General features: G+C 45.3%; 1 protein-coding gene across 1 annotated transcript in view; it reads right to left on the reverse strand.

Moving 5' to 3' along the window:
* LOC121270873 (tyrosine-protein phosphatase non-receptor type 13-like) overlaps positions 1-19,254 on the reverse strand; it is a 273,076-nt gene that overhangs the window by 160,131 nt on the left and 93,691 nt on the right. Inside the window, exon 6 of the mRNA XM_041176429.1 lies at positions 6,492-6,621. Coding sequence (XP_041032363.1) covers positions 6,492-6,621 — 130 coding nt within the window. The remainder of the gene's footprint in view (positions 1-6,491; positions 6,622-19,254) is intronic.

A 19,254-nucleotide genomic window follows, 5' to 3' on the forward strand; every position in this document is an offset into this window, starting at 1 on the left:
TAGCCGTGCTTCATATCCAAACACACACAGTGAGTGACAAGTTACCTTTTATGGGGATCAGCACACTGAGCCCAAACCCATTCTCACTCTACAGGGGTCACTAGGTAGTGATTAAAACCTGGATGATTTTTCTTCTTCCCTAGCCCTTAAGCATTAATTGTGGCAACCGACCACTTCTCCAGCTGCGATCAGCTCACTGTGCACAGATCTAGTCTGCATGTTCACAGTATCTTTACAGTGCAGCAGAGGACCATTCTGCCCATCAAGTCTGTACCTGCTCTCTGAAAGAGCATTCCACCTAGTCCCACTCCCTTGCCTTATCCCCGTAACTTTGCGCATTCTCTCTTTTCAGGTAGCAATCCAATTTCCTTTTGAATACCTCAGTCGAACCTTCCTCCACCACCCTCCCATGAAGTTCATTCCAAACTCCAACCACACTCTGGGTGAAAAAAGTTTTCCTCACTTCACTTTTACTCCTCTTGCTAATTATTTTGAATCTGTGCCCTCTAGTTCTTGATGTTCTCTTGCGTAGGAACAGTTTCTCACTATTTACCCGCTCCATGCCCCTCAGGATCTTGCATACCTCTATCAAGTCTCCTCTCAGCCTTCTTTTCTCCAAGGAAAACAGTCCCAACCTCTCCAATCTATCCTCATACCTACAGTTCTTCATCCCAGGTATCATTCTTGTGAAACTCCTCTGTACTCTCTCCAATGCCTTCACATCCTTCCTCAAATATGACACCCAGAACTGGTCCCACTACTCCAGGAGAGGCCTGACTAGTCTCTTATAGAGGTTCAACATGACCTCTTCCAAATGAGAATTGTCAGGTAGAAAATACAATGGAGAATCAGGCTGAATATAGAAGGACCAGAGGGGAAGTGAAGAAACTAATCAGAAAAGCAAGGAGAGAGTATGATAAGAGGCTGGCAGCAAACATAAAAAGGAATCCCAATGTCTTCCGATAGGCATGTAAAAAAAAGGTGGTAAAAGAAAGAGTAGGGCCTATAAGAGACAAAAAAGGGGACTTGCATCAGGAGGCTGGAGAAATAGTGGCGGTGTTGAACAAGTACTTTGCACTTGCTTTTACAAAGGAAGAACTTGTTCCTTTTCATCTTTACCTCCATCTCTCTCGTCATCCAGGGTGCTCTGGATTTATTTGTCCTACCTTTCCCCTTCAAGGGAATATACCTTGACATTGCTTGCAATAGTTTTTCTTTGAAGGTGGCCCATTGTTCAGCCACTATCTTTTCTGTCAACATTTGATTCCAACTCACACAACTCAGATGCATTCTCATCCCATCGAAGTTGGTTTTCCCCCAATTAATTATCCCTGCTCTGGATTGTTCTCTGTCCTTTTCCATGACTAACCTAAATGTTATGATACAATGGTCTGTTCCCTGGAGGCTCTACCACTGATATTTGATCCACTTGGGCCAACTCATTCCCCAGAACCAGGTCCAAAAGTGCCTGTCCTCTCATTGGACTGGAAACATAGGGCAGCTTTTTCCAGTCAGTGAGTGGGGGGCTGGGCCAACTCGCCAACGCATAAAATTACACACGGTGACATCGAGCAGGTGTCCCGACCTCACTGCATGTCTCAGCTGCGCGGCCGCTGAACTGTCAAAGGCCTATTAAGGCCTGTTAAAAAGTAGTTAACTGAGCTGCCTGCCCAACCTTAAGGTTGGTGGGGGGGGGGAAGTGGGCGCAGGCGAAGAGCCTAGGCGGCCTTCGCATTTTTCATGATACCTCATCCACAGGCGGGGTGAGGTTTCCTGAAGGGTTTATTATTTAAATAAAATATTTTGAGATAAATAATGGACATGTCAGTTTCACATGAGGGGACATGTCTTTTCAATTTTTTTCCCACCTTTATTCAAATTTCCATAACTTAAACAAATCTGCCCGAGACACCTCCATGCCTCAGGGAGATCTCTGCGTTCTTTCACCCACATGCGCAAAAGAGCGCAGGGAACCACTCAGGGCAATTCCTGCCCCGCGCACACAGGGAGCGCTCAGCGCTTCCAGCTGCACGTCACGATGGGCGGGCCTTAATGGGCCCGCCCACGTAAAATGGCGGCGCGGACTTGATCGGGAGCACTGATCAGGTTCAGGCCCGCCCCTGCACAACTCCCCACCAACAGGGGGAAATTTCTGGCCATATTGCTGTAGAAAATTATCTTGAACACATTCCATGAACTCTCACCCCTTTGTACTATTCCTATCCCAGCCTATATTTGGATAACTGCAGTCCCCCATTATGATTACTCTAGAACTGTGGCACCTCACTGGAATTATTTTACAAATCTGTTTCTCCACATCCCTTCCACTAAATGGTAGCCTATATACTACACCAATGTTATTCCACCTACCCCATTCCTTACCGCTAGCCAGAGAGATTCTGTTCCTGACCCCTCTGGAACATCCTCTCTCTCCAGTACTGTAACACCATCTTTAACCAATATTGCCACTACCCCACCCCCCCCAACCCTCCCCACACCCCCCACACCCCCCCACCCCACCTTTTCTTCCTTTCCAGTCTCACCTAAACAGCTTGTACCCAGGAATATTTAACCCAGCCCAGTCCTGCCCTTCTTTGAGCCAGGTCTCCGTTATAGCAATAATATCATAGGGCAGAATTTTCTGTGCCCGACCCAAACAAGCATGAGATAACATGTGATATTTTGGTTGGCGGGGGCGTTTGGGAGTTGGCAGAGCGCCTGCCGAGAATTATAAGGCCATTAACAATCTAATTGAATTACATTTTTTTACTGCCCATCCAACCTTACAGTTGGCGGGCAGGCGAAAAGCCCAAGCGACCTTTGCATTTTTTGCGAAACCTCATCCACAGGCGGGATAAGATTTTGATCCGTCGTTAAAAAAAACTTTTCATAATTTCTGACACGTCCTTGCTCATGTGTTGCCTACTCTAATTCTATCAAACTCTCTCAGTATTCTATCTACCTTGATGCAACTCTCTGATATACTTTGTTATCAGTTGATACTTCACCACTTTCCACTACCAATTTTTCTCCTCTGCACTCAGAATTTCCACCCACGTTCCCATCCTCCCCGTTAATCTCATTTAAACCCTCCCCAACAGCATTAGCAAACCTTCCCTGGAGGACATTAGTCCCAGTCCTGTTTAGGTGTAACCCATCCTTCTTGCACAAGTCCCACCGGCGCCAGAACCGATTCCAATGCCTCAGAAATCTAAAACCCTTCCTTCTACTCCATTTCTCCAACCACATGTTAAACTGCGCAATCTTCCTATTCTTATGTTCACTAGCATAAGGCACTGGGAGTAATCCTGAGATTACTGCTCTTGAGATCCTGCTTTTTAATTCCCTTCCTCACTCCCTGAAATCTGCTTTCAGGACCCCATCCCTTTTCCGACCTATGTCATTGGTCCCACTCTGGACCACAACCTCTGGCTGATCCCCCTACCACATAAGAATATCCTGCAGACGCTCTGTGACATTCTTGAAGGAGGCAGGTACATTGTTGGAACGATTACTTGGCTCATGTCAATTTTTACCTCTTCCCCTGTTAGTAAAACCTTCCTGATTTGACAAACAACAAGACAGCCAATTGGGGAAAAAAATTGCCTCAAAATCGTGACCAACCACTGCTGAAGGAGAAAGGCACAGACATATTAAACCTGAGAAAGGGAAAGTGAAGTCGAGATACCTTCCCTCAAGTCACAAGAGGATGTTTGGATAGATTGCAAAGAAAGAAATAGAGCACCTCAGTTTTTACAATATTTAAAAATCTGTTTCCTCTAAAACCTTAAATCTGAGGTACCTGTACAAGTATACAACCAGATCAAATTTGAGCCTCGTTTTGCAAACCTAACTGAAGTCAATCCCCAAGGGAGTCAGCATAGCCTCATTTCACTGGGCAGCTGGTGAATTTGACATAAATTTTTCTTTAGTGTGAAAACCCCACCTGCAGTTCCACTTACCCTCCAATGGCATCGCGCTTTCCGGTCTCTGCAGCCTGCCTTGCCCTTCCTTGACTCTTCTGTGGGCATCTAGTGCTGAAGTGATACAAGCTTCTGAAGAACTGTGAGCTTCCTTGTTCCCCAGTACCGTCTGCTGTGATCTGCCATTTAGGAACTCCCTAGATCTCGACAGGTACTGGCTATAGGAAGAAATCCCCATGAGAGGCTTGGAAACACTGTAGTTTCCATTAGCATCTGGGGCCACAGTGAAAGGCATTACACTGCCGTTCCATGGAACATAGTCCCTGCCGAAGCTCTTTGCGGTGGGTCCTGAGTGGGAGGGGGCCTCGTAACTAAGGGACCTGCTGGACAGCCACAAGTCATTGCCTGCTTCTGTCGTCCATGGAGCTCTGTTCTCTCCTGAAAAAATTAGTACAAAATGTTCATGTCAACTCAAAGCTGTTGACAAGAAGAGCATTACTTCACTGAAACACTGAATTAATAGCATGCAAGTGCAACTACCACAGGAGATGAGCCCTTTTGCTATCACAATCCCAATTACCACTGATTAACGTAACAGTTTTTACTTGCAATAAGATGGATTTCAAGTACTGAGGGAACATTCAAAAGAAAGTTGATGAAAAATGAACCAATATGTTGATGAAATAAATCTGGGTCACTCAGAAGTAGATTAATGGAAAGTCAACCTTCTGCAGTGATCTTTAGATTATTGATTATAGATTAACATACAAAAGAATCAATCTGGTAATTATTGCAGGTCCAGTGGTGTTTGCATTGCATTTACCAATGTCACAATGATGAAAACATTTTGCTTTTGTAAGTATAAAAACTCACTGCACCCTCCAGTCACTCAGTGTATAAATGATGGAGGTGTGTTAGATCTTAACTTGAAACAAAAGGAATGAAAAAGAATGAGCTGGAAATTAATTTACGCAGTCTCGGTCCAGCCTGTAGTGACCGTGGGTTCACAACACAAATTTGCACGAGAGGTTAGTAAAATCTCCACTGCCCCACTCCAAAGGACCACAAAGATGCTTGTTGTGAAAAACGGAAGAATTTACAGAGAGACTGAGGGTTTTTTTCTTTATTCTTTCATGGGATGTGGCTGTTACTGGCAAGGCCAGCACTTATTGCCTATCCCTAATTGCCCTTGAACTGAGTGGCTTGCTGGGCCATTTCAGAGGGCAGGTAAGAGTCAACCACATTGCTGTGGGTCTGGAGTCACATGTAGGCCAGACCAGGTAAGGATGGCAGATTTCCTTCCCTAAAGGGCATTAGTGAACTAGATGGGTTTTTACAACAATCAATAATGATTTCATGGTCAGCATTACTGAGACTAGCTTTCAATTCCAGATTTGTTAATTGAATTTAAATTGCACCAGTTGCTGTGATAGGATTTGAAACCATGCTGCCAGAGAATTAGCCCAGGCATCTTGAATACCAGTCCGGTGACATTTACCACTATGCCACCACCCTCCCTGAAGGCAGGTTGTTAGAGTAAAAGTACAGGAAATTCATGCAAAACTTGACCTGCTCTTCATCCAGTCAATCAGTGTCCCAATTGCAAAAGAGTTTAAAACAGTTCCCGCCCTTTGACTCATGAAGCTTATCCAATGAGAGGAGAGGGGAGTCGCAACTCGGTGTTGAGTTAGCTGATCTTGCTCTGGGCCACTCTTTTTGGCTCAACGTCCCTTCAGTAGGTGGGGACGGGGGGAACTGTCCAAGGGAGGATCTTTGTGTCTGGTCACTTCTCATGACTTGTGCCAGGCAGGTGAGGGGAGGATCAGATTCTGCTATAATGCCCAGATAATCCAGCAAGATCCATTATCAGAAACCATGACTGAAGAACTGCTACTCGGATGAGATAACAAGTATGTGAAAAGCTACCCCAGCATGAACCAGCTTGTCCAAGTGGCTGAAACCACAGTGTACAATATAATAACAGATAATTGAACATGAATACTGTCTGCTGTTTTGATGAAGTCATTCACCCAATTAAATTAAACAAATTTGTGGTCAAATAGCAGACAAATACATTTCAGAAGAACATTCGTTACTAATGCTGCACAGTTCAATGTCAACCCTGGAACAGGTGAGGATTTTATTCTAAAGTGCTTCTGCAAACCCTTAACTCTGCTCCATCAAGTAATCTTGTGGATAGATGGTGATGAGATGATGATAGAGTTCTGTATCCAACTCATCTCTCAATGGCATGCACTGATGATTAAAATCATGTTTACACTGGCGGCTCACTGAGAGTCATATTACCACTCAAGCAAGTGCTTGATTTGCAGTATTGTCTCCCCATCAGCAGTCAGCATTTAAGCTTCCGGACACAGTGGGTTAACAAGATTGGTCACCTGTTAAAATCTCCAGACTGCTCTGGAAAACTGCTGGGTTATAGCATCTCCTATCTTTTCATGCCCGGAACAGCCTGGCACCCTCCTGAATGCTGAGGGTTTTGTAAAACCTGACACGCTGAGCAACTTCACTCCAGCATTATCAAGACCCTGTGTTTTAAAAGGCTACCTTTGTGGTTATTGATTCTGCGAGTCACAGCAGATACTTCTGGTAATGTTTTACGATGTAGCCTCTCTCTGATCACTGAGCTCCGATCAGGCTGCTTGGTGGCACTGTCCTCCTGCTCTACCTGCTCCCCCTGTAAAGGCAAGGGGAAGATGATTTGAAATATGTATCCATGGTCAGGACAAGTATTCATTCCTCTCAGACAGCAAGCTGTCAATCACTAGACCCCAGCAGGAAATGATAGTTCAATTTACAGAAGGAATTGTCAAGGTTCACAAAACTGCAAAAAAAAAACGTTTATTTCAAAAATGATTACAATTGAATCCAGGATGTAAGTTATACTGTAGTGTGAGTTACTATTCTATACAACTCAAAGGTCAGAGGTTAATAGCAGACAGCCATCTGTGTTTCACACAGACACCAATGACATATTAAGTACAACTCCTGGCATTGTAGCATAATGTAGTTCTGCAATTATTATGAAGTTGAAACTGTTCCTCAATAGACAGAACAAAAACAGAATTACCTGGAAAAACTCAGCAGGTCTGGCAGCATCGGCGGAGAAGAAAAGAGTTGATGTTTCGAGTCCTCATGACCCTTCGACAGAACTAGGCAAATCCCAGGAAGGGGTGAAATATAAGCTGGTTTAAGGTGGTGGGGGGGGGTGGGGAGATTGGGTGGGGGGAGAGAAGTGGAGGGGGGTGGTGTGGTAGAAGCAGTGATAGAAGCAGATCATCAAAAGATGTCACAGACAGCAGAACAAAAGAACAAATAGGTGTTGAAGTTGGTGATATTATCTAAACGAATGTGCTAATTAAGAATGGATGGTAGGGCACTCAAGGTATAGCTCTAGTGGGGGTGGGGTGGAGCATAAAAGATTTAAAAATATTTTAAAATAATGGAAGTAGGTGGGAAAAAGAAAAATCTATATAATTTATTGGAAAAAAAACAGAAGGAAGGGGGAAGAAACAGAAAGGGGGTGGGGATGGAGGGGAGAGGTCAAGACCTAAAGTTGTTGAATTCAATATTCAGTCCGGAAGGCTGTAAAGTGCTTAGTTGGAAGATGAGGTGTTGTTCCTCCAGTTTGCGTTGGGTTTCATTGGAACAATGCAGCAAGCCAAGGACAGACATGTGGGCAAGAGAGCAGGGTGGAGTGTTGAAATAGCAAGCGACAGGGAGGTTTGGGTCATTCTTATCTCTGTTTTAAATAGGTGACCCCTTATTTTTAAACAGTGACCCCCAGTTCTAGATTCTACCACAAGAGGAAACATCCTTTCCACATCCACCCTGTCAAGACCCCCCAGGACCTTAAATGTTTCAATCAAGTCACCTCTTACTCTTCTAAACTCCAGCAGATACAAGCCTAGTATGTGCAACCTTTCCTCATAAGACAACCCACCCATTCCAGGTATTAGTCTGGTAAACCTTCTCTGAACTGCATTTACATCCTCCCTTAAGTAAGGTGACCAGTACTGCACACAGAACTCCAAATGTGGTCTCACTAGTGCCCTGTACAACTGAAGCATAACCTCCCTACTTTTGTATTCAATTCCCCTCGCAATAAATGATAACATTCTATTAGCTTCCCTAATTACTTGTTGTACCTGCATGCTAACCTTTTGTGATTCATGCACTAGGACACCCAGATCCCTCTGCACTTCAGAGCTTTGCAATCTCTCACCATTTAGATAATATACTTCTCTTTTATTCTTTCTGCCAAAATGGACAATTTCACATTTTCCCACATTATACTTCATTTGCCAGACCTTTGCCCACTCACTTAACCTATCTACATTTTTTGTGGCCTCTTTATGTCCTCTTCACAACTTACTTTCCTACCTATCTTTGTGTCATCAGCAAATTTTGCAACCATCCTTCAATCCCTTCATCCAAGTCATTAATATGAACTATAAACAGTTGAGGTCCCAGCACTGATCCCTGTGGACACCACTCGTTACATCTTGCCAACCTGGAAAAGACCCATTTATGCCTACTCTCTGCTTCCTGTTAGCCAATCTTCTATCCATGCCAATATGTTACCCCCTATGCCATGAGCTTTTATTTTCCGCAATAACCTTTGATGTGGCACTTTATCTAATGCCAGTACATCCACAGGTTCCCCTTTACCCATAGCACATGTTACTTCCTCAAAGAACTCCAATAATTTGGTTAAACATGCCAGATCACTTGCGGGTGGCTTCCAATTGGCCGGCCACACCATTACCTCGCTGCTCCCTCGCGCCGGGCACCAAATTTAAAATGCAGCCGCCCGTACACTTCTCAATGCTTGCAGCCCAGGACTGCTCCAGTCAACGCATGGCCCCAAAAGCTAGGAAGATTGCAGCCCCCACAAGTCAGTGACACATCCGTGAGACACCTTCTGGACGCCATGATGTCCTATAACCCCACTCAGGCCGCAGAAGGCCCATCAGCCTCACCGCTCTGGCTTGGGAGGTGGTGGCAGAGGTGGTCGGTGCCAACGGTGCAGACAAGAAGCTGGCCATCCAGTGTGGAAAATGGATGAATGATCTCATCCAGGCCGCCAGGATTAGTCAACCATCTCATTAATCTCAACTCACCCATTCACACACCTATCTCACAGTCACTGGCATCTTACTCACTGCCAACGCAAGGGACTCACTCTCTCATACACACCCTCACATCTCCATCTGGCCTCATCTCCTCTGGAGACCATCTCCCCATCCTGCCTCTGGCTCCACTTAGCACACTTACATGCCTGCCATCCTTCTCATTTGGCCTGGCATGCACCTTGCCCACACTTCTCCTTCTGTCTTCATGCAGGACAAGATCGTGACCAATCACTGGGGGAGATCCCAGATCCCTTGATCCCAAATCAAGGTCCTCGCTCCATTCAAGAGTCAAGAGTTGGAGCCTACCAGAGAGGATGTCGATCGTTCCTGCACCAATGAACAGGTTGGTGGCAAACAGCCATGTGAGGATCCTGCACCGCATCATCCCTCTCTCAACATTACTCTTGAGTCCACTGTACTGTGTTCAATATGGTTGCCAAGCACTGATAATGTCCACTTTCTCTCTTAGGCACATCTGACACATTGCCCTCAGGCAACCTTGACCGTAATTGCACCACCAAGATGAGGACCCTGAGGGCAGCACAATTGAAGACCCATCACGGCGCTCACCCACACCATCCACCAGCACAGCAGCACACACTCGGTGGGACCTAGATATAGAGTAGCCTTGGGATCACAATCTGGTGAGCACAGAACACAATCTGTTCCACAGCAGGCAGAGGCAGAGAGACCCTTGGTCACCGGCACTCAGAGGACTGCCGGAGGCAAGGAATCTGCTGAGTCCAAGTCAGATGAGGAGTCTCTGGACTCGGTCATACCTGAGTTGCTGGAGCTGCAAAGGCAAGCTCGGGAACATCAGGAAGGGATGTCTGGTGCACTCCTCGGATTGCAAGGGACAATGGAGGAGTCTGTCCGCCTTCAGTCTAAGGTGATAGCATCGGCATGCCAATGTATCAAGGTCAACACTGGCAAGATGGCGGCTGCCATAGAGACCTTGGTCCAGGACGTCACTCCTGCACTGTTGTGCAGGCTGAACTCCATCGCCGACGCCATAGTTGGCCTCCAGCAGTGTGAATGTGAGAGGGGTGCAGGGCAGCTCGATCTCACTCCAGCTTCCCCTTCTCCTCAAGGAGTCAGCTCGGAGCTGTCGGGCACCCTTAGGGAGGAGGACCAATAGCTCGACACCCCTAAGCCATCCCACCCAGGAGACTCTGGGAATGTCTGGCTGATCCAAATCCCTTCTTGTCTGTGCTTCAGAATGGGAGGGGAGTACGTTTTAAGGGAAGATTACAAAAATTAATGGGAGGCGTTGTTTGAAGGGAAGGGAAAGTGCCTGGAAAAAGTTTAGATGATATGTATCACAGTATTAAATGTGAGCAATAGGTGATATTTTTGCAGTGTTATAATGTTTGTTGGGACTATGCTGTCATAAATTGATAAAACACAATTCAGTTATACCTGTAACTTTCCCAAACAACTGTCATCCCTGTCAAGGAAAGTGAGAAACATTAGTCAGACAGATTTTTATTTTAAGAGCGATTAGCTGAGTAGCTCTTACAGAGGGACAGTATGGAAATGGCAAGCTGAATGGCCTCCTGTACTGTAAACATTCTATGGTTATTCTAAATGGTCAAACCCAGCTGAAGAGCTAAAGCCCAGAATGCAAAAAGCCACCAAGGTCTGGGAAAGCACAGGAGAGATTTTGAAGCAGAACCGGGAAGAGAGGTTAGATAGGGAGGTGGGAACATGAGTAGGCCATTCAGCCGTTAAGCCTGTATCACCATTGTATTAGATCAAGGCTAATCAGGACCTGAACTCCACCAACTGACGACTAATATACTTACCAAGCAAAAGTTGCCTGATTTCAGTCTAGAAAGTTTAGATTAGCCCAACTTGCACGGCCTTAATGTGAAAAAGTGATTCCTGATTTCACTCTCAAATGGTCTGGCTCTATTTTTAAGATTACGCTGACCCACCCACCATCAACCACCTCACCACACCCCTCCCCCAAACCCGCAATACCCCAACCCCCACCACCCACACCACCCCACTGTCCATCCCAACCCCCACCCGCCTTAACTGCCCATCCAAATTCCCTACACCCCCACTCCACCCCGCCCCTAAAATCCCCTACTTACCACTCCACCCACCCACCCCCACACCCCCAGCCACCCACTCCCACACCCCGCCCCCAACCCCCCACCCCATCACCCCAGCACCCCACTCTCCATCCCCCCACTGCCCACTCTGTCTGCCTTCAGTCTGAGGTGATAGCATCGGCATGCCAATGCATCAAGGTCAACACTGGCAAGATGGCGGCTGCCATAGAGACCTTGGTCCAGGATGTCACTCCTGCACTGTTGTGCAGGCCGAACTCCATTGCTGACGCCATAGTTGGCCTCCAACCCGATCCCCCACAACTGCTCACCCCACACCCCACCACCCCACTCCCCAAACCCCCCAACCCCCAATACCCCTCTCCCAAACCCCCCCACTCCCCACCACCCCACTCCCCATCCCCCCACTGCCCACTCCACCCCCACCCCCCCCAACTGCTCACCCGTCACCCCACTCCCCTTCTCTTCCCCAACAGAAAGAATTGACAAGGAGATGGTTTGATGATTCTGTGATCTTCATACAGGCGATGCTTCCTCATTAGTAAAATACTGAATGTTTTCTGCCATTATTTCAAGATCTGGAAATATCCCACTCCGAGCTATTAAACCTGATGCTACTTGCTGTAATGTGGACAGTTTGGTCTCCTTCCTTAAGAAAGGCTATAACTGCATTAGAAGCAGGTCAGAGAAGGTTCACTTGATTCCTGAGGTGAAGGGATTATGTTATGAGGAAAGGTTGAGCAGGTTGGGACTATACTCATTGGAGTTTAGAAGAGTGAGAGGTGATCGTATTGATACATGTAAGATTCTGAGGGGAATTGACAGGGTGGATGCTAAGGGGATGTTTTCTCTTGTGGGGGAGTCTAGAATTAGGGGCCACAGTTTAAAAATTAGGGGATTCCCATTTAAGACTGAGATAAGGAGAATCTTTTTCTTTCAGGGGGCTGTTAGTGTGTGGAATTATCTTCCCCAGGGAGCAGTGGAGGCTGCGTCGTTGAATTTATTCACGGCTGAGTTAGACAGATTTTTGAGGCAGGTTTTGCAGTCAAGGGTTATGGGAGGCAGACAGAAAAGTGGAGTTGAAGCCACAATCAGATCAGCCATGATCTTCCTGAATGGTGGAGCAGACTCGAGGGGCCAAATGGCCTGCTCCTGCTCTTAAAAATTCTTCATATTCCTTTTTTGAAGCATTTCTCTCCCAGAAGGAGTTTTCTAGGTTTTAAAAAAAAGCTTTCCCCTGTGCTAAGTGATGGATTATCATCGTCAACTCTGGGATGAATATAGTTACTAACTGGAGTGGCTCGGTTTTGCATTAATGTTTTCAGCAGAGAGAAACCACATGGCATGAGAAGGAAATCTAGACTTGTGGCACAATAAATCAAGTTAATGAGTTGCAGACTAAATTTGCAAGATGCTGAGCTGGTGCAGATTACATATAAGCTGCACTGTGTCGTGCGCAAATGAATGCGTAGTGTTGGTTACTTCAGGGCGGGGGTAGGGGAGAGCTTTTCCTACCAGTTTTCTCCCCTGAAGGTACTCAGTCCTTGCTGTGATGCGGTACACAGGTGCTGGCAGTCATACACACACTCATTTATTTGCACTTACTATTCGAACATGGAGGGCATCATAGCCCAATCCAATCCTGCTCATCCTAGGTTCACCATGGTGCACTTAGCAGCATGGATGGTGATCAGGAGATGGAATAATGGCAGATTCTACCCTCCCTAACCTGGGAGCGATGAGGCCAGTGGAGAGTCAGCTACAATTCAAGCTTGTTTTTTTAAAAAATGCTTTTATATCAAAATATCTGAAGTACATTTGTTGCTAAATAAGCCCAAGACTCTCTTGCCCAGTGCTTTCAGCACAATGCTGGGATCCTTGGGTGCTTTCCTACAATACCAAAGGAAGTTTTAATTTGCATTTATAAAGCAACTTTCACTTCTAGCATGTCCCAAGATGCTCCACAGACATGGGTGGGATTTTCCGGCCCTACCCGCCTCAGGGATTGTCCGATCCTGTCGGAAGCTAACCGAGGTTTGGCTATGTCACCGAACCTCCCACAGTGGGTCCCGCCATGATCAGGTTGGAAAATCCTGGCCAGTGAGTGACTTTTGAAACGAAGGCATTGCTATTTTTGGCAAGCTGCACGCAGCAAAATTATACAAACCGCAAACTGAATGAGCAGTGAGTGAATCTCTTTTTACTGGTATTGTTTGATGGAGGAATGCTGGGTCAGGACACCAGGAGGATTCACTGCCGGAGTTGCTGTCTTTCGGGTGAGAGTTTAAACTAGGTGCCCTTTCAGGTGGATGTGAAGTAGCCTATGGTTCTATTCGAGGAAGAGCAGGGGAGTTTTGCCGGTGTCCTATCAACATTTACCCCTTAACAACTTCAATAAAACAATTAACTAGTCATTTGCTTGATTGTTGTTTATGGGGCCATGTTGTACATAATTTGACAGCTGTGTTTCCCACATCTCAATAGCAACTACGCTTCAAGAAATACTTGATTGCCTGTAAAGAACGTCCTGTGGTCATGAAAGGTGCTGTATAAATGCAATGCTTTCTTTCTATCTTGTGGCTACTTACCCTATCCAGTTATAGCTGTCTCTCAGTTGTATTTCATTCCCTGGCCAACGCTGGGGGAGCAGGTCACACTGCTCTGTCACTAACCATTTGGAGGAACCCAGGGTTGCTGTATCCTCTTTTCTTCCCTGCAGGACCCCTTGCTTCCACAGCTGAGATTGAGAATTCATTGTGTGGGGAATGGAGGCTGCATTATTAACAGGAAGCGTTGGAGCGTCACTGTCTCACTTGTGGTTTAAACTGCACCAAATGAAGTGCAATAAATATGCCAATGGACAGGTGAATTGCGTTTACTTTGGACCAGTACATAAGGTCTTATTAAAAAAAAAAGCAGAAGCAAGATTCTAGAGTTGAGGGAAGGACACAACTGGTAAATATTGTATTTTGAAAAAACTGACTGGAAATGGATTCCTCTGCTAATCATTTGATGGAAGGCCGCGTTTGCTGCCAACGCAGTCCATGCACAGTTGTATGCAAGGCTGCCACCTTTATAGGAGGCAATGTGCAGCAGGGCGCATACACAATCTGGAATTGCACATAATGCAGTGCTGGCAGCAGCAAGTTAACATCTTCTACTAAAGGGAAGCCGCCTCTTTATAATGTTTGCAACCGCGGCCTCCCCGCAGTGTCCCAACCTCCCGCTCCGGAGCCTCTTCCCCTCAATCTGGTTCTGTCACCGGGAACAAGCCACGGAGCTGCGAACGGAATTGCGGCCATCACCGGGTGGATCAGAAGCCTCCCCTCCCTCCCTGTCCCGATCCCGGTCCCGATCCCAAAAACTGCGGGGAGGCCGCACCCCGACTGCCCGCTTGCCGCAGGGCTCAGAAACCGGCTTCAGGACCTGAAGGTCCAACCAGCGCTGTGTCTTCTGCAAGTGACGTCATTTGGCTTCTGCACATACGCGGACAGGCATCGGCGGCCATCTTACACGGCCATCTTGCTTTGGCAGGAGCCACAGCCTTGATGAAATAATTAAGGCGGAGGGACGCAGGTTATAAAGGCTCCCTCCAACTGACACTCGAAAGGGGCACAGATCACAGGGATAGACCAAGAGTCACGAGTTCTATTGTACCCTCCGGTCACAGGTCAAGGGGCACAGGCTCCATTGTACTCTTCACCCGAATTGACAAAGGCTACAGCTCCATTGTACAACAACACAATAGGCTCAGGGGTAAAGGTTCAATTGTTCTTGGCACCCTCAGGGTACAATGAGGTAAAGTAACTGTATTAGTGGTGTAGTGCCCATATTGCTATATTTAAAGCGAAAGGAATGATATTTTTTGTCACAACAACACAGACTAGCTCACATGAACCAAAGTGGCCAGAAATTGGGCCGTGTCTTTAACGAGGCTGATGATGGTTTTATCCTGGTAATTATTACAGTTAGCCTCTGTGAAAAGAAAAGCAGAGTAAAAATCAGATGGTCTGATGACTGATATTGATGGCATCTTATATTAATCTGTTGCACAGGGGATGAAGGATCAGCACGAGCGAATAACATGGCAGGAACACGCTTAAGTAAAGATGACTTCCAAACAGAATTAAAAACCCTGGTTTAAACCGAAATGGCTGCTGCCTAAATGAATCACCAAGTGTTGCTTAAGTCCTGGGAGAGACATGGGCAGGGCCCAGTTGATATTAGCGTAAGCTGAGATCTATAAAAAGCTTCTTTAATTTACATCCATGAAACAGATCTTTTACAGCCCATCATTAACAAGAATAAGCAGATTTGCTTATTTATGCACAAGCACACAAATTTGGAGGAGTAGGCCACTCGGCCCCTCGAGCCTGCTCCTTCATTCAAAAGATCTGAATGTAGCCCACATTCCTGGCTGCCCCCATTAACCTTTCACCCCCTTGTTAATCAAGAATCTATCTAGCTCTTCCTTAAAATTATTCAAAGACTCTGCTTCCTCTGCCTTTTGAGGAATTGAGTTCCAAAGACTCACCACCCTCTGGTTGGGACATGAACTGAGGGAATGAGGGAACTTCAACCCTGTACAGGATTTTGAAAGAATGGCAGACTTGCATTTACATAGCGCTTTTCATGACCACTGCACATCTCAACGCGCTATATAGTCAATGTGGCACTTTGTGAAGTGCAGTCAGTGTTGTAACGTAGGAAACTCAGCATCTAAATAATGCACAGCAAGATCCCACAAACAGCAAAGTAATAATGACCCTATAATCTGATTTAGTGATGTTGATTGAGGGATAAATATTGGTCAAGGACACCAGGGATAACTCCCCCACTCCTCTTTGATATAGTGCCATGGGATCTTTTATATCCTCCTGAGCAGGCAAATGGAGCCTCAGTTTAAATGTCTCACCTGAAAGATGGCACTGCTGATAGTGCAGCATTCCCTCAGTACTGATCTGGGATCCAAAAGCCAATTACCATTTTCCCTGCCTGCTTCCATTCCTCCTTTCCTGAAGGCACTCACTCACATGGTTTATGCTTTGACAGCTGTCAGTCATCCTCTAATACCTTGCCCAAGGGCTAATTCTTCACGTGTGACAGTAAGTGGCAGCAATGGGTTATTCAGAAGTTGAGGACACCAGCTAATGTTCAAATAACACTCCTTTAAATTGATTTCCCGTCACTCACACAGGTTGCCTTTCTAAGTTGATATCCAATGGCACTAAATCAGCTTCAGGTCGTGTCACCTTAATGTGAGCAGGCTTCGGGAAATTGGGCTTTGTAACCAGAGGCACTTTAAAAGCTTTAGTTGAAGGGCAATTTATTGTAGATATGCAGTAAAGCTCATGAATAAGTGGGCTATTATTTCATTTATACCATAGTGTGCCGGCTACAGCTTGCTCCTGTAGCATTGCAAGTGATTCAGTCTCTAATCCAAGCCTCAATTTTAAAAATGGCGAAACATCAGCCTGGAAAAGGGTGCACCACCAGCTTCAGCATTTCACTAGAAACACAACAGAGAGTTGCAGAGGGGCTGTGGGACTTTGGGTGGGATAGGGACAGGGGGCATGGATGCTAAATTCTTAAAACTATTAAACTCAATCCCAACTTGCCTCCATCCAGTTTACGAGCATAGGAAATAGGATCAGGAGTAGGCCATTCGGCCCCTCGAGCCTGCTCCACCATTCAATAAGACCATAATTGATCTGTTTGTATTTCGAGTTCTACAATCCCATCTACCCATGATAACCTTTGATTCCCTTGCCTAACAAGAATCTATTTTGTCCTGCTTTCTACCCTTAATTAGCACATTCTTTAGATAATATCACCACCTTCAACACCTCTTTGTCCTTTTGTCTATGACATCTTTTGGCTATCTCCACCTATCACTGGCCCTCTATCTAGCTCTACCTGTCCCATCCCCCCTTAAACCAGCTTATATTTCACCCCTTTTCCATTTTTACTTAGTTCTGTTGAAGAGTCATATGGACTCGAAATGTTAACTGTTCCTCTCCACAGATGCTGCCAGACCTGCTGAGTTTTTCCAGGTATTTTTATTTTTGTTAAGAATCTATCTACCTCTGCCATAAAAATAATCAGTGACCCCACCACTACCGCCTCGTGAGGCAGAGAGTTCCAAAGTCACACAACCTCTGAGAGGAAAAAATTCTCCTATAAGGGTGACCCCTAATTTTAAAACAGTGCCCCCAGTTCTGGATTCGCCCACAAGAGGAAACATCATATCAACGTCCACCTTGTCAAGACCATTCAAGATCTTATATGTTTCAAATCAAGTCACCCCTCACTCTTCTAAACTCCAGTGGAAACAGCCCAGTCTGTCCAACCTACCTTCATAAAACAACACACTCAGTTCAGGTATCGATCTAGTAAACCTCCTCTGAACTGCCTCCAATGCATTAACATTCTTCCTCAAATAAGGAGACCAAAACTGCGCGCAGTATTCGAGATGCAGTATCAACAATGCCGTGTATAACTGAAACATCCTTACTTTTATGTTCAATTTTTCTTGTAATAAAGGATAGCATTCCATTAGCCTTTTTGATTATATGCTATTCCTGTATGCTAACTTTTTGTGACTCATGCACAAGAACACTTAGATCCCTCTGCACCTTGGAACTCTGCAGTCATTCTCCGTTTAAGTGGTACTCTGCTTTTTAACTCTTCCTGACCATGTGAACAATTTCAAATTTTCCCAAATTATGCTCCATCTGCCAGATTTTTGCCCACTCACTCAACTTACTTGTATCTGTCTGCAAAATCCTTATGTCTTCTTCACAACACTCTTTCCTACCTATCTTTGCGTCGTCAGCAAATTAAACTATCCTGCCCTCGCTCCCCTCATCTAAGTCATTGATGTAAGTTGTAAAAAGTTGGGTCCCCAGCACAAACCCCTGCAGAACCCCATTCATCACATCCTGCCAATCAGACAAAGACCGATTTATGCATACTCTGTTTTCTGCCAGCCAGCCAATCTTCTATCCAGGTTAATATGTTACCCCTTATACTATGAGCTTTTATTTTCTATGATAACCTTTGATGTGGCATCTTATCAAATGCTTTCTGGAAATCCAAGTACAGTATATCTACGGACTCCCCTCTATCCATTGCACATGTTACAAATTCAAAGAACTCTAATAAATTGGTTAAACATGGTTTCCCTTTCACAAAACCTTGCTGGCTCTTCTCGATTACCTTGAGCTTTTCTAAGTGCACAACTATAACCTTCTTAATGATCGATTCTAACACCTTCCTCATGACAGACCTCAGGATAACTGGCCTATAGTTTCTTGTTTTCTGCTTCCCTCCCTTCTTGAATAGAGGGGTTATATTTGCTACTTTCCAGTCTGATGGAACCTTTCCAGAATCTAGGGAATTTTGGAAAGTTAACACCAACACATCTACTACCTCATTAACCGCCTCTTTGAAGACTTTAGGATGAAGTCCATCTGGACCCGGAGACTTGTCAGCTGGCAGATTCATCAGTTTGCTCAGTACCACTTCCCCAGTAATTTCACCAAGTTCCTCTCTCCCCTCCACCTCCTGATTTACAGCTATTACTGGAATGTTTTTTGTATCCTCAATAGTGAAGACAGAAGCAAAATATTTGTTCATTTCACCTGCCATTTCTTCATTTTCTACTATTAACTCCCCAGTCTCACTCTCTAGAGGACCAACACTCACTTTACATACTCTATTCCTGTTTAAATACCTGTAGAAACTCTTCTTATCTGTTTTTATATTTCTAGCTAGCTTTCTCTCATACTCTAATTTCTTTCTCCTGATTAACCTTTTAGTCATTCTCTGCTGTTTTTCATATTCTGACCAATCATCTGTCCTGCCACTTATCTTTGTGCAGTTGTATGCTGTTTCCTTAACATTGATGCTTTTGCTAACTTCTTTAGTTAACCATGGGTGGTGAGTCCTCCCTTTAGAATTTTTCTTTATAGTAGGAATATACTTATTCTGAGTATCGTGAAATATCCCCTTAAATGTCTGCTACTGCTTCTTTATTGATTTATCTCCTAGCCTAGTGTCCCAGTTCACTTCAGCTAGCTCAGCTTTCATACCCAC

The sequence above is a fragment of the Carcharodon carcharias genome, chromosome 28 (genome assembly GCF_017639515.1).
Source record: "Carcharodon carcharias isolate sCarCar2 chromosome 28, sCarCar2.pri, whole genome shotgun sequence".
NCBI classification, from domain to species: Eukaryota; Metazoa; Chordata; class Chondrichthyes; order Lamniformes; family Lamnidae; genus Carcharodon; species Carcharodon carcharias.